This window comes from Cebus imitator, unplaced genomic scaffold, assembly GCF_001604975.1.
Source record: "Cebus imitator isolate Cc_AM_T3 unplaced genomic scaffold, Cebus_imitator-1.0 Scaffold25, whole genome shotgun sequence".
In the NCBI taxonomy this organism is placed as follows: Eukaryota; Metazoa; Chordata; class Mammalia; order Primates; family Cebidae; genus Cebus; species Cebus imitator.
Genome location: NW_016107340.1, coordinates 9324568 through 9339350, shown reverse-complemented (window position 1 = coordinate 9339350; position 14783 = coordinate 9324568). Strand labels below are relative to the sequence as shown.

Sequence of the window (14783 nt, the reverse complement as noted above, 5' to 3'; positions counted from 1 at the left end):
AAAATATCAAATAGTAGGCCAGGCGCGGTGGCTCACAGCTGTTATACTAGCACTTTGGTAGGCCAAGGTGAGAGGATTGTGTGAATCCAGGAGTTCAAAACCAGCTTGGGCAACATAGCAAGACTCCATCTCAACAAAAATTTAAAAAGTAGCGGGAGGTAGTGGCACGTGCCAATAGCCCCAGCTACTCAGGAGGCTGAGGCAGAAGGATTTCCTTAGCCCAGAAGTTCAAGTTTGCAGTGAGCTATGATCATGCCACTGCACTCCAGCCTGAGTGACAGTGCGACCCTGTTTAAAAAAAAAAAAAAAAAAAAAAATCAAATTATAGAGAATTTAACAAAGTTACAGAATCTCACAAATTTCTTACATTAATGATTCCTTACCTGCATTTTCCAAATCTCATCTGAGATGTTAACTGTGAGTTATATTGACCTTTGCCATCTCATTTTCCTCTTAAGATTGAGGTTCACCAAACCTCTCCTATACACATGCCCTCCCATCTGATCCTGACTTTAGATGCAATTGCTACTTGAATCTATAATGAAGGCAAAATAAAATGTATCTATCAGGTAACCATTATGTATCTTTCTGGCCTTTATGGACTGACACCCGTTCCATCAAACCTCTGTGCCAGCCAGTGAATGACGTGCCCCCACAGATTTCATCATAATAGTCAACGCAGGTTAACAAGAGTGCTAAGGATGAACATATAGGGAAAATGAAAGTGTAAAGAAACGAGTAAAGAAAGGAGTCTAACATCTTTTCCTGCCTCCACAGATACCAAGTGCTATCTGCTCCTTCACATGTGTTTTTTCATCTAATTCTTCCATTAACTTTACCTTCCTTTTATGGGTAAGAGAAATGAAAACTTAGATTGAGCATTAAAATTTGTCAAATATCACACTTACTGAGAAGTGGAAATCCCAGATCCAGTTGAATCCAATTTCCAAATTCTACTTATTTTACTATGCCACTTTATAAAGTGACAGTTACCGAATAGCTTTCATTTACCATTTATTATAATTAAAAAACTACATTAACTCACTTAATCTTGACATTTCTGTTATGGAGTGTTACCCCTATTTAATTTATGAGACAATTGCAATGTAGAATAGTAAAACAATTCATATAGCTAGTAAGTGTCAAAGCTAGGATTTCAATTCAAGCTTTCCCAGCTCCAAAACTTACATGCTTTTTCTGATGATTAGAATCTTGGACCAAAATCTAAGGATTAGGAGAAGGAAGGATCCCAGGGATACAAACACAGAGGAGGCAGTGAGGAAAAAGGAATAACGCTAAAATGAGTTTCAATAATGAGAGGATGGTCAGTGCTGTCATTCCTGTCAAGAAATGGAAAATGTCCTTTGGATTTATTTGACACCTAAAGACCAATAGCAACAGAAACAAGATTGAGGTGAGAATTGGAGAGTAAGGAGGGAAAGGGAGATTATGAGATAATGCAACTTTTAGAAGCTTGACTTAGAAGTTAAAAAGAGAAACAATGTTGGAAAAAGAAGGCAAAATGGAGTTAAAGAAGATACTTTATTTGCTTGCTTTAGGAGAAAGGAGAACTTTATCTACAAGTTGAGGTGGTAGAGATGATTAGATAGATGATACAGTGAGAAATAGAATAATCAATAGAGAAGTATAGAAAAAAACATATTGCCATGTTTTTACCTAGGCAACAATCCCGCATGTTCTTTACGTGTACCCCAGAACCTAAAATGCAATAATATATATGTATATATTTAAAAAAAAAAAAAGAAATCCAAAACTCTAACATGAGATTAGGAATTTGCCTTGATTGAGAGCAAAGGGACCATTTTTATTGAAACAGGAGGAACAAAATGGCATAAATGGAAATGAATTTGAAGCCATCAGAAGGTAAGAGTGAGGGTAGGGTCAGGAAGGTGAGAGCTTAGCCTTATTGCTCCTTCCAAAACCAGAGGCAAGGCCATTTGCTGAGAGAGATGGAGTCAGCAGGCTTAAGGATTTAGTGACTATGATGAGAACAAACTGTAAAGAACCAGGAAACAATCCTATTAAGATTGAATGTTGTCATATATAAATGGCTTTATGATTTAACATAGCAGATACAAATGTTAACATTCAAATAGCATTATAACTAAAACTCAAGAGTCTCTAAAAGCAAAAATGTTTATTTTAAAGTCAACAGTTATTTCTACCTGCACAGAAACACACATCTCAAATTGGAAATAACCATTACAGAACATAGGTCTGTCAGTTACTCCCCCTCATAATAATTTACATTCCTCTTGCATCTATATTAATCATCTTTCCTACACAATGTTATCTTGGCAGTCCCTAAAAAGCATAAGGAATTCATGCTTTTATTCAGTGCCATGTGCCAAGCCATTTCAAATATATTTGTGTTCTGGAGAAGCTAATTAGACTACATAGAAGCTAAATAGACTACAAAAATGTATGATGCCAGGTTGTATATAAGCAGGGGTTAGAGCATAGAAAAATCAGACTGACCCTCTTAAGATATTACTAAAGTAACATATACCAAGATCATCATTGTCATGTGAGAGTTGTATTTCTATCTAGAGTAATATTGTTCATGAACAACTTCAAGAATTATACATTAAGAAGGATGCACAGGAGAACCAAATTAGGATGTTGAGGATAATAAAATGCAATCTTCTTTTACAGTAAATATTAACCCTAAAGATCTGTTCTAGGTTTAGAGTTGTTTTCAATTCATTATTGTGTTTATAATGAGCAGAGATGTTTTATTCTTTGAATAAGCGCCAATGAATTTCGCTCTGAAAGGCAAAATATATAATCACTCTCAAGCTTCCCCTCTCTATCGCCTACACTGGAACTTTTCCTTCTGCCTCAAGGAGATCAGTGGACCAGGTCTACTCTGTGCATAGTAATATGGGAAAATGGATCATTTAGAAACCTGCCAGCACTGAATACTGCACTAATCTGACATGAGTTTCTTGAATAGAAACGTTTAAGCAGCAAGAAAATATTCTGTGTTTTTTGGCAATCACCAGATCAGATAGAAGACTTTAGCAATACAACAAGGATGTGTAATCTGACATGATTAGACAAGGCTCTTCAGTACCAGAACATTCATAATTGAGACAAAGAGTATTAATAACACTTTCCTAACACGGCAGTTAGCCATTTTATATTTCCTTTCTTTAATCTTAGTGTTTTTCAACAAATCATGGGATTTAATAGCGTGTTTTGGCAGATTAGAGGATTTATGGCCCAGATGTTTTTTGTTCTAAAAATGGATTAGGGTGTAAAGTTTGCTGGAATCCATGGAACATGTTGAGGCAAGCCGGTCATTTTATGTGTGATTAGTGCCTGCCTTCTGTCTCACAGTCCCTCCATCTGTCACAACTCACCAATGGATCTGGTTAGATTTAGCCTCGTGTCACAAACAAGTCCCTTTTCTGGGCAATTTCATATTACAGATTCATTTTATGCCATTTTATGCCCTAGTTAAAAGATAGGGAGAGAAAAAGATGAGATATTAGCTTTTCTTTAAATGTTTGCAAAACATTTTTTTCCATCAATATTCTATTCTAAAATCATGCAGCTCATCATACTAACATGCATCAAATAAATAAATGACCAGTGTTAAAATTAAGTTAAAAATTAATTTTGGTTGTTACACCTGTTATTCTGTAAAAGCAATATTTTGGTAGTGTGTGTTACTAACCATGGACTGTGGAGTTACATACATAAGCTGATCATTTGGCCATCTTACTAAGAGTGTGAAGTAAGTGTGGCTATAGTTGAGAGTAGCCACAGTTTCCTATCAAACAATTACAGGTGCTTGGTTACATTCTGTGCTTGAAATTTAGCCTATTACAAGTTTGCTTCCATAGCAAACCACTGCCACCTGTGGTTTATTTCACCATAAATGGATTTAGGAGGAAAATGCTCTTCAGTCAGTTAATAATGATTTATTTCTTCTGTATATAACAAACCTAATAGTGCTATACAGACCCTCTTAAGTGGTCTTTCTACTACTAGGAGAGACTCAATAATCATGGTTATAATTATGAATACCTAAATTCTATGCTAACATTCAAACGTTCCTTGTAGGAAAAAAAAATTAAAAATGGGTTTTTTATTTGCACTACAAAGTAATATTCGAATAATAAAGCATTTACTTAAAAATTATATTTTTAACTTATTTCAAAATAGTTGGAAACAACCATATTTCACACAGATATTATATTTTTATTCCAGATATTTGAACATATTAGAAACATGTTTATATATGGCATGTTTGACTCTGCGAATTAGTCATTGTCAATTATTTATTTATTCATGTTAGGTGAATTCCATGGAGAAATCATTATAGGTTGGACAGTAGCTGTTACCAAAAGAAGAAGTGATTTTTATGGTTAAAGGCTAGCGTAGACATGCATTCATACAAAAGATGTCCTTTGATCTGTCTCATTTTCAGGTTACTTAAATGACCACGATGCTGTCACCAAGGCAATCCAAGAAGCTCGGCAAATGAAGGAACAACTTAGACGGGAACAACAGGTGCTTGATGGGAAGGTGGCTGTTGTGAATAGTCTGGGTCTCAATAACTGCCGAACAGAAAAGGTCAGTTCATAAAATAACTTACTTTCTAAAAATATTTAAATTGCCTAATGCTTTAAAAAAAATCTTTTCATTGTCTTACCATCCTCAGAATGATGGTTCTCTGTCCGTTTTTTTCCTCCATCACTTCAGAAGGCCTCATTTGTCATCCTAATCAAAACCATCTGGAAATGAGAAGAGTTATAATTCTCTTTATCTATCTCCAAACCTTATTGACAGTGAATATCCCCTTTTATGCCACAGCTTGTATCAAAACAAAATGGCATTTGAAATATCTGAGTCTGACTAAAAGTTTTGCTTTTCAGAGATGCTTAACTTGTATTTGGGGATGAGCTGGATTTGAAATGCTGAATCTTCTTTAATCAGCATAAGCTTGGATGATACCCATGCTCATATTCTAAGTATTTAGGATCCTGAGCTTGTCATATTATGTTTCTAGTGCAAAGCACTGTCAAGTGTTAGACGAGTTCACAACTGGAAATTTTGTCTTTATCATAAAACAAAATGTATTTATTAAAATTTTGACATTATTTGTATTATAACTAAGGCCAGTAAAATGTCTGAATTTGTCTGAGATACAATGATTTCAGGCCCTTTTGTCTAAGCATACATAGTATTTTATTTAGAAAGATATTATAGGTTGTAAAGTCATCAGAATTATGTACTTTTGGAATATCTGACATGTTTTGAATTGAAATTTTAGAATGTTACCTAGTCCCCTTTACAGAATCCTCTAGATCCAGTAGATAAGAGAAAAAATGATCAGCTGCTTAGCAATAACTGGAAAGCTAATCATAATGGGAAGCTTATGAGTCAAACAGAATTGTCTAGAATGAGCAGATTGCTAATTTGGATAGCTTTCTAGTTTCTCAGGTTTTATATGGAGTTTGATGTATAATCACTAAAAAGCTGGCAATCTGCATAGTGAAGGTGAAAGATAAGGGTGATCCTGTCACAACTGCTGTTTCCCTGGTCGTAATCTGGTAAAAGTGGAGGATGGAGAAATGATTTCAGTTCTATTGTGTGTCCAGAGGGGAGAGCAAAGCATGGATCAGTATACATCCCTTGCATTCTTACAACCTAAGACGTATGACATTGGTGTCCTGAGAAGGGCACATTTTTATAGCTAAGCACCAAAAGGAAGGGGGAAAGCAAAGTGACAGTTCTAAGAAGGAATGATAGCAAGCATAAAGGAATTTATATTCAAATATTTAAACATTCTTGAAAGGATGCTTAAACAGAAATTCCTTTTCTCCGCTCCCCATGTAGAAATGAGTTTAACACTCAGCCAGATGCTAATGCAAAGTGACTCAAGCTATTCCTCGCAAGCATAGCTAAATTGCCGTTATTTGTTAAGCGCATTGAATTCAGCTGTGGATACAGCAGTTGGTTGCATTCAGCAAGCATCTGTACCCTTTTTTTTTTTTAATCCTCCAAAGCAGATACAACTCTACCTATCTCCCCCCTCTCTTCCCCAGTGCTGGCTGGGAATTGTCAAGTGACAACCGACCAAATCCTTTTGGACAGGAAGCCTTCATCCTGAGTTCTGTATACTTGTAAAGCAGGCCTTGTGGCTGGATCAGGGAGCCCATTAAAAGTACTTTGATGGTATGGAAATTCATCTTCATGAAGCTCCTAGGCCCCTAAGCAGCGTGCTGTTTAGCTGTGGTTACAGATCAGTCATTCAGATCGGAGGGCAATAATTGTGCTGACGGCTTGTAAGGCAATGGAAGTACATAAAATAATCCTGAGACCTCCGCCATGGCACTGTGAGTTAATCTTCTCTAATACAGATCAGCTGTTGTTCTAACACATGACTTTATGCTGGCTCCAGTGACTTTGCACAGCCTTTTGATTAAGTAAGAGGAGTGGAACCATCTGCATTCACTTTATTATATACTTGCCCATTGTTAGGGGACCTTATTTCCACTTCTTGTTCCATCTCCACAATCATACTTTATTTCTCTGATTAGCACCTCTTACTTGCGTTGCAGGAGTGAGAGTTGCCTCTGTTGATAGCTACTGCTTCAACTTTCCTTTCTCTTTTGTAGAGTTATAACAACTTAAAAAAATCTATTTTTTAAATAATACCTGCCAAAACCTGTTGGACAGTTAAGATGTCTCTGTTCTCAAGAAGTTCTTCATTCCTGTATCTTGTCACCATGCACTTTTGATGTAGTTGAGTTACATCTTGAGCTATAGTCTTATAATTTTTTACGTGAAAAACTTAAATTATGAAAGTGAACACTTTCATTATTGTAATAGTATGACAAACTCTTGTAATGTAAAAGGAAACCTTCTCAACCAAAGGATCTGAATTGTCTCATCCCTTATGTTACCCTGACACCTGAAAATGTAATTGAAATTATTGAAACTCTTTGAAGGAGATATTACTATAGTTTGTGGTTGACTTTTCCTGTTGAAATAACTTGAGTATCATTTCTAGAATATAAATGATCAATCTGTGTCTGTGTAACTCATGAAAATGAGATAATAATGTCATACTTATATCTTTTAATTAGTAATTATTGAACATTAGCACATGCTATGTATTAGAGACTGTGATATGTATTGGAGGTATTGTGTTAAACCAGAAAATGTGAGTTCTCCCTTTATAGAGCTTACAGTTTGGATCAAATTATTATTTGACTGTTACTCATTACATATTTATGTGTGTGAGCCCACCTATAGAATTGAATAAAGACCTCATATTGCTTAGCATGTCAAATCTGTTATGTACTTGAATTGACAAAGGTAGACACATTTTCTTTCACATGAACCACATGTCCATGTGTATTGTGTTATTTTTCTAATACCTATCATTTTATTTGAGTTTTATGATCACTCAGTATTATCTATGGCCAATAAATATGTGGATCAGTAATTGGTTTGAAATGTTGCCATAGAGTTTAGGAAAGACATTAAATAATATATGATAAATTCCTCTTACATTTTGTACTATCATCTTCTAGTACTTGAATCCCAAAAGAAGGGCATGTTTTTCTGTCTAAAATAATACTCCCGGCTAGGTGTGGTAGTTCACGCCTATAATCCCAGGACTTCTTTGGAAGGCCGAGGTGGGCAGATCATGAGGTCAGGAGTTCGAGATCAGCCTGACCAACGTGATGAAACGCCGTCTCTACTAAAGATACAAAAAATTGGCCAGACGTGCTGGCACAGTCCGTAATCCCAGCTGCTCGGGAGGCTGAAGCAGGAGAATGGCTTTAACCTCGGAGGCAGAGGTTGCAGAGAGCTGTGATCATGCCATTGCACACCAGCCTGGGTGACTCTGTCTCAAAGTAATAATAATAATATTCCTAACTCCCTAAACCCAGAAAAGATGTGTAAGGTAAGGAGTGTGAGAGATAAAGCAGAAAGAAAGAAGGGAAGGAACTGGGAGAAAGGAACAAAAGAAAATAGGTCCAACCTGGTGCTTTGCATCAACCTAAAAGATACCAGATAATTGGAATCTTGTTGTGGAGGTCTGTTTTCTTAGGCACACAGCCTTATACACATTAACTTTTCTTCACATCTCAAATAGCCAGTCACGTGGTTATCCCAGCTAGAAGGTCTTAATCCTGAAAAGCTGTAACTGGACAGTGAAAACAATTAGAGGTGTGAAGATAGAGACCAGTGATTTCTGAGTGATATGTACCAAAACACATCATGAAAGTCATTTTTCCAGAAACACATTTTAATGGAAGACTTGTAAACAATTTTTTTTTTAATTTCTTTACTTTTCGTGGAAGTGTTTCAACATACCCAAGAACTGTGTGTGTCAGGTTTCTTGGAAACTCTGGGACACAGTGTTATTTGTAATTGTCATCTCTGGTTAGTTGTAGACTGATAGTATATTCAAATAATGCTATCTTTTACCACACAGCTTTGTTACAGATTAGTGTTGTGGATGAAAAAGTAACTTCTCAGGTATGAAGGAACAGAAAAAAACCTCACATATTTTGTTTTGTAAAAAACATACTTTGCTTCATTACCACCCAGATGGCACAATTTTGTTCATAGAGTCAAGGGCAAGTTCTTGAGCTTGTGTTTGAAAGTATCCATATTAATAAGAGATTATAAAAACCCCAGTTTTTGTCGTCCTGATCTTACCAGACAGTGTTAATACAATAGAGGCCCAGTGTCCTCAGCTGAAATGAAAAATAGAACAGAAGCTTTTCTGTTTGTGTCACTCACTCCAATTATAATTATCCTGGGAAGACTGTTTCTATACTGTCATAGCTGTTAGGAATGAGTTTCACTACTTGTATCAGGAAATCTGAATATGGTAGCTTAAATAGTGATTCATTTTTATCATATAATGAAGTTCAGGAGTAGGAGGTTGGTGGCATTAGTTCATCTGCTTGATATCAGAGTTGAAATCTGCGATTCTTTTGACTTTTCCCTTTGGGTCACAAAATCGTTGCACCTGCAGCTATTGCATCCACATAAAGGCAGGCAGACTCAGAAAGCAGAAATCATTTTCTCTTTGCTAACTTCAGGCTTCATTCAAACAGATATTTGATTTCTCTTCTCAAGCTGCCTTCCACAAACATCTCATTGGCTAGAACTGGGTCATGTGAACATCTTTAAGACAATTATTGGCCGAAGGAAAGAGACTGTTTAAAATTCATCATGAATTATTTTTTTAACACTAAATTAGAGAGCTAGTTCTATCTTCTCTGAGATCAAGGGATATCTTGAGATCAAAGGTAATATTAGCTGGAGAAAAAAGAAAGACAATGGCTATTGGATAGGAAAAGGAGATTGTCAGCCACAGCCACATTATAAAAATGATATCAAATCTCTCAAATATTTCCTTCATGAAACTGGTTTATTTTGTTTGTTTTATAATTGTTGCCATCTATCTATCTTTTGCTTTTCTACTATTACATGTCCAGTGTCTTATACCTTGTCTGGGGTTCATGAAGAATTAAATGACACACAGGCATGTGTACAAGAGACATTGCTTGATGACAGGTTAAATCTGTAAATGTATGTTCACATACATGCCGTATACATGTTAAGACCGACTTCTGTATTCCTTTTCTTATGTAAAACAGATGTCACTCGCAAAAATAAGCATGTAAATGTGTGCATATATTTAAGGTAGAGAATTTATTCACTGAACATTAATTGCCTACAGTGTACCTGGAATGTCAACACAGAATTCAGGCTATTAATTCATCTATCATTGTAAATCATAGCTGGAAAAATGTCTTACTTTTTCTTCTGAGCTTTAGTGCAAATTCTTTGTAATTTTCTGTCAAATAAGATGGAAATCTGGTAAATAACACATATTTTAATTAAGAATTTACTCGATAATGAAAACAGTTTCTAATTTTGACTCTTTCTGAGTCATATTCATAAGAAGCCTTACCACAGCCTATATAGCTGGTTGTAAACAAAGGTTCATTTTATTTGTCTGGCACTTGGAAGCCCGTCCATTACAACCATCTCTTTTCTGCCATTGTCAACCCTTTTCTTTCCCTTTAACAGAGTGCCAAACGTGAAATGACAGTGACCAATGTTGACTTAATGTGGATGTTTAATAATGAAAAAAAAGTGTGTCATTCCCAGCATTAGTTACAAATGGCAGTAAGTGTATCGGATGGCAGCCCTGTAATAATTTTACATCCATCATTCTTTCCTGATGCTTCGCTGGCCATCTGATGGATGGGGCCAGCAGTGTTAACTCTTCGGAAACTGACACAATATATGTAGTTCACCATTATCTAACACATGCTCCTTCCTTTAGATAAGGAGAAGGCCTGAGGAATTGTGAATTACAGGTTTTGCTTTGAAAAGTGACTCTGAAGGAACTCATGCCTCTCTAGTCAGTGGAAGATGCTTCAATTAATGATTTACAGATGGGTTTTATAAATGTTGCCTTTAGCTAAAATAAATTATAAAAGTCAAATTAGAAATAGATATTTCAATAGCTAGAGAAAAATTGTATAAAGGAAGTAGGCATGTTGGGTAAATCCTTCTGGAGGAAAATAAGATGGATCTTTGCAACAGTGTGGTAAAGCAGATTTTCTGGCTAGAATTTGCCTAGGAACAAATTAAAATAACACAAGTGATTAATATTTTCTCTTTTTAAAGTGAGCATATATTATTTTTTAATCTCTACATTTACATGTAATTATTTATTGGTGACTTTAATTAAAAGATACACAAAACCTGAAGTTGAATATTTGCCTTCTTATTATTGGAGTCTCTCTACTCTGAAAATTTATATAAAATGAAAGGAAAACTGCTTTCTAGGCAACTGATTATTAGAAAATCCACACCAGCTTTTTGTGTGCAAGTTGGCATTTGATCCTTAGGTTTTCTTTCCTTTTGTTTTTCATTCATAAAACCTTCTTAATTCTGAGTGTCTTAGCTAGGGAACACTTCTTATGGGACAGGAGGGGAGAGGAAAACCCCTTAGTGAATATTATCAGCACAGAGCAGCCAGTTTGCAAAGACCATGACAAAAAGGCAAATAGGTATTATGTCATCACCATCCATCACTCTATATGTCAGCCTTTCAATAATTCCAATCGACATTCTTGACAGGCTGATGCAAGTTAAAGGGGCTGTTTGTTTTTAGAAATTGAGTATAGGATGTCTATAGCCTTTTGTTCTAGACAGTTTTCTTCTGTGTCTTTTCATTTCTTTCTCTTCATTTCTTTTCTTTTTGGGGGTATTTAATTGAAATACATGCCGAGTTTGCAGACTGCAAAGATCAGAGCTGTTTTCGTCCAGCAGTGGTAACTATGCATTAAACATTTTGATTTGTTTGAGCTTGAAGTTTAGTCCTTTTTTGCCATTTGCTTCATGGAGTTTGTGTATATTTACAGCCTCTGCATTTAATGGCCACATGCCTTATTTTCACAGATGGCCAGTGGAAGACTTTTTCTTTCTCTTAGTATAGCCTGCTTTCAGTTTTGCTACATTTGTCACAGTGCCACTACTTGCAGCTAGCAAGTGCCCACGCTTGGTGGGGAGCAATTATGGTGTGAGTTTTTAAGGAGCTTTTTAAAGGTTTTTTTTTTCCAGTAAACTTTTTATGGTTTAATTTTCAAGCCTAGAAAAGCTGTGCATGTTTTCAAACAGAGAGTCTTGTGTTCTTTACATCATTCTGGTAGAGGGGTTAGTGTAGGATGGTCCAATAAAATGAGACTCATAGGGCATGCCAAATTGGGCTTTCAGAGAGACACCCACAGGCCTCTCTGATGATTGAAATTGTCTATTTGTTTAAGGATTCAAGGATATGCTCACAATAGTACTCCTGAAAAAAATAAGTTTGAAAGCACTATGTATAGAATGATGTCGATATTTTTTAAAGTATATTTCCGTGATGCATAGATAAAAGACTAACAGAATATACAACAAAATGTCAACAATAGTTATGCCAAGGTTATGGGATTGTAAATTTTCATACGTAATTCCGCATTTCTGAATTTCCTAATTTTCAATAAGTGAAGTAAGATGCACTTTTGTTATGGGACCAGAACTGCTCTTTGTAAACCTCGCCTGTCAAAGAGTGGTCTTTCTTTTCTCCCTTGATCCCTTCCTTCTCTTCAAGATCAAACAGCTGCCTTCAAGACACTTACACATTAAGACACTTAAATAATTAAGGATAAGTTTGTTTTGCAGTTACCCTCTATATTTAGTAGATGTATTCCTTATTACATTCATTGCAAGCTATTTTACCAGTATGGATTTACAACTATTAGGAAAATATGAGGAATGTAGAATTTATTTAAAGGGTCTCATTGTATCTTTTCAGTCACACATTTTCTCTTCTTTTACAAATAAAAAAAGACTTGCTGGGCACAGTAGCTCATGCCTGTAATCCCAGCACTTTGGGAGCCTGAGGCAGTTGGATTACCCGAGGCTGGGAGTTCAGGACCAGCTGCCCAACATGGAGAAACTCCATCTCTACTAAAAATACAAAAATTAGCCAGGCGTGGTAGCACATGCCAGTAGTCCCAGCTACTAGGGAGGCTGAGGCAGGAGAATCACTTGAACCCAGGAGGCAGAGGTTGCAGTGAGCTGAGATGACACCATTGTACTCGACTGGACAACAAGAGTAAAACTCCATCTCAAAAATAAATAAATAAATAAAGACTCGCTTATGCCTATGTCATAGGAGTATAACACTATTGATATTTATTTTGTACCTTGACATTTTCACAGGGCTTTCCCATCATAGTTTGGTCTCATTCTGTAATTCTTTGTTTAAAATTTTTTTTTAACGAGATTAGAGAAGATTAGAGGAATTCAAGTGATAGATCAGTCTTTGAACTGAAGTCTTACAGCTTAAAGTCCAGTCTCTTTTCTAATGGACAATGGAAAGGGCATTCCAGTAAGTAACTCAGTTCCTGTTCAGTTCGCTTGTGCCCCAGCATGGGTCATGTATAGTCCTCAGCACATTTTTGAGACTTGATCAAAAGAATTTCATTTAAGCAATCACCATCGCCACAACCTGTGCATCTGTTTTCCAGTTCTTCATTTTTTCTGCTTCTTCCTTCATTCTTCCTGTCTTCACCATGCACCAAACCCCATCCTAGAGTCAAGAAAGCAAAAACAATATACTCAATCTTAGTTACTTTGTTTCTCCCAGCATCTCTGATAAAACAAGTGATGAAGTTTCAGCTGTTCATTAAAATGATGTTTAAAATACCCATTCTAATATATGTTTTTCTCTCTCTGTACTTAAAATTTCCATGGATAGTTGAAAAGTGACCTATAACGCTGATGTGCCTGTTTCTGTTGTTAGACCCAGCATTTCTGAACCAAGCCATGACTCTTTAAAATGGTCAGATTATATTTATTTAACTGAAGTAACTACTGGCTACTGAGGCTACATTTGTAAGAATGCTGACAGTTTTATCGCTTTTATTCCATGAAGAGGAGAAATTGAAGAAAGTAATTCTATATGTTTCTGTAGCTCAGTAGCTGAGTCACCCATTGTTTATAGAATAATTATCTTCAGACAACATTCCACTTTTGTGTTTACATTTGTGTAGCCCTCCCACCAACTGGACATCCTGCGTAGGTTGCAAATTCTATTATTTTTCTTAGTTGGCCTGCTGATTTTCTCATATTAACCCTTCTGATTTGATTGAGTATGTACACTATGTCTGTCTGCCACGGTTTGAAAGAACAACATAGTCTTTAGACATTGGCTGAAGGCTGACCATGTATAAAGACATTTAAAATCCCAGGTTTTGGTTTTTTTCCCCTCTGCCTCCCTTCTTCCACATGTACACACCTTAAGCAAAGCACCATGGTGACAAAGAAGCAAGGACCCATATTTTACTGTGATAGTATTCCTATGTAAAGTTCTTGGTGAATTACTTGTTTTCTATACATTCTTTTGAGTAGCCTTTCTGTTCATTACACATCCAGGCCATAGAGAATTTTTTTCCTTCCTGTGGCAGTGGTTTTCTGTTTTAAGGGCTAAATTCGTAATGTTCAATGGGGATACGTAAGTGTGTCTTTAACAAAGTACCTGAATGTGCAAGTCTAATTACTGTTGGACAGTCTCCTCACAAAATACGTCTGAATAGCTATCATATTTTTGTTTTTTACAAAATTTTAAATGTCTTCCTTGAATTTAAGAAAACAATTATGGAATTATTGATTATAAAACAATAGCTTTAAGTATTGAAACTTATTAGCTAATACCTTTTAAAAAATTATCATTTACAGGTAGGGAAAGTATACAAATATGACAAATTACACAAGAACCTAAAAAAGATATTTCAGTGGAGTGGAAAGAAAGCATCAGCAATAGTTGTCTTTAAATATCTTGCAAATATCCATGTTTAAAAGGAATCAAAGCCTGTTTTTTGTGAGAGATGTGTCAAAATAGTTTTGTTATATTGAGTTCAGTCAAGTAGGACATAAAATCATAGAATTGAAGGTTTGAAAGAAAATGAAAAGGGCCTATCATTCAATCTTGAATTGCCTCTTCAGTATCTGTCATATGCTAGGTAGATTGTCATATGGCCACTACTTGAAAATCTCCTAGGAGGTGGAAATTTCTTCCATCCTGAGGCAGCCCATCCAATGGATAGGCAGCTTGGACTGTTAGATCACTCTTCCTTCAGGGGTTCATTGTCTTTCACCTGATAACTTATAATCTTTGATCAGTGTTCTATCTCTTGACTACATATGGCCAAACTCTG

The 14783-nt window shown here is 35.9% G+C and overlaps 1 protein-coding gene across 15 annotated transcripts in view; it reads left to right on the top strand.

Moving 5' to 3' along the window:
- The window catches only part of SOX5 (SRY-box transcription factor 5), a 1018145-nt gene that overhangs the window by 980386 nt on the left and 22976 nt on the right, over positions 1-14783 (top strand). For all 15 annotated transcript variants that reach the window (XM_017522805.2, XM_017522797.2, XM_017522806.2 and 12 more), the window contains one exon: positions 4460-4605. In XM_017522805.2, the coding sequence (XP_017378294.1) occupies positions 4460-4605 (146 nt within the window). The remainder of the gene's footprint in view (positions 1-4459; positions 4606-14783) is intronic.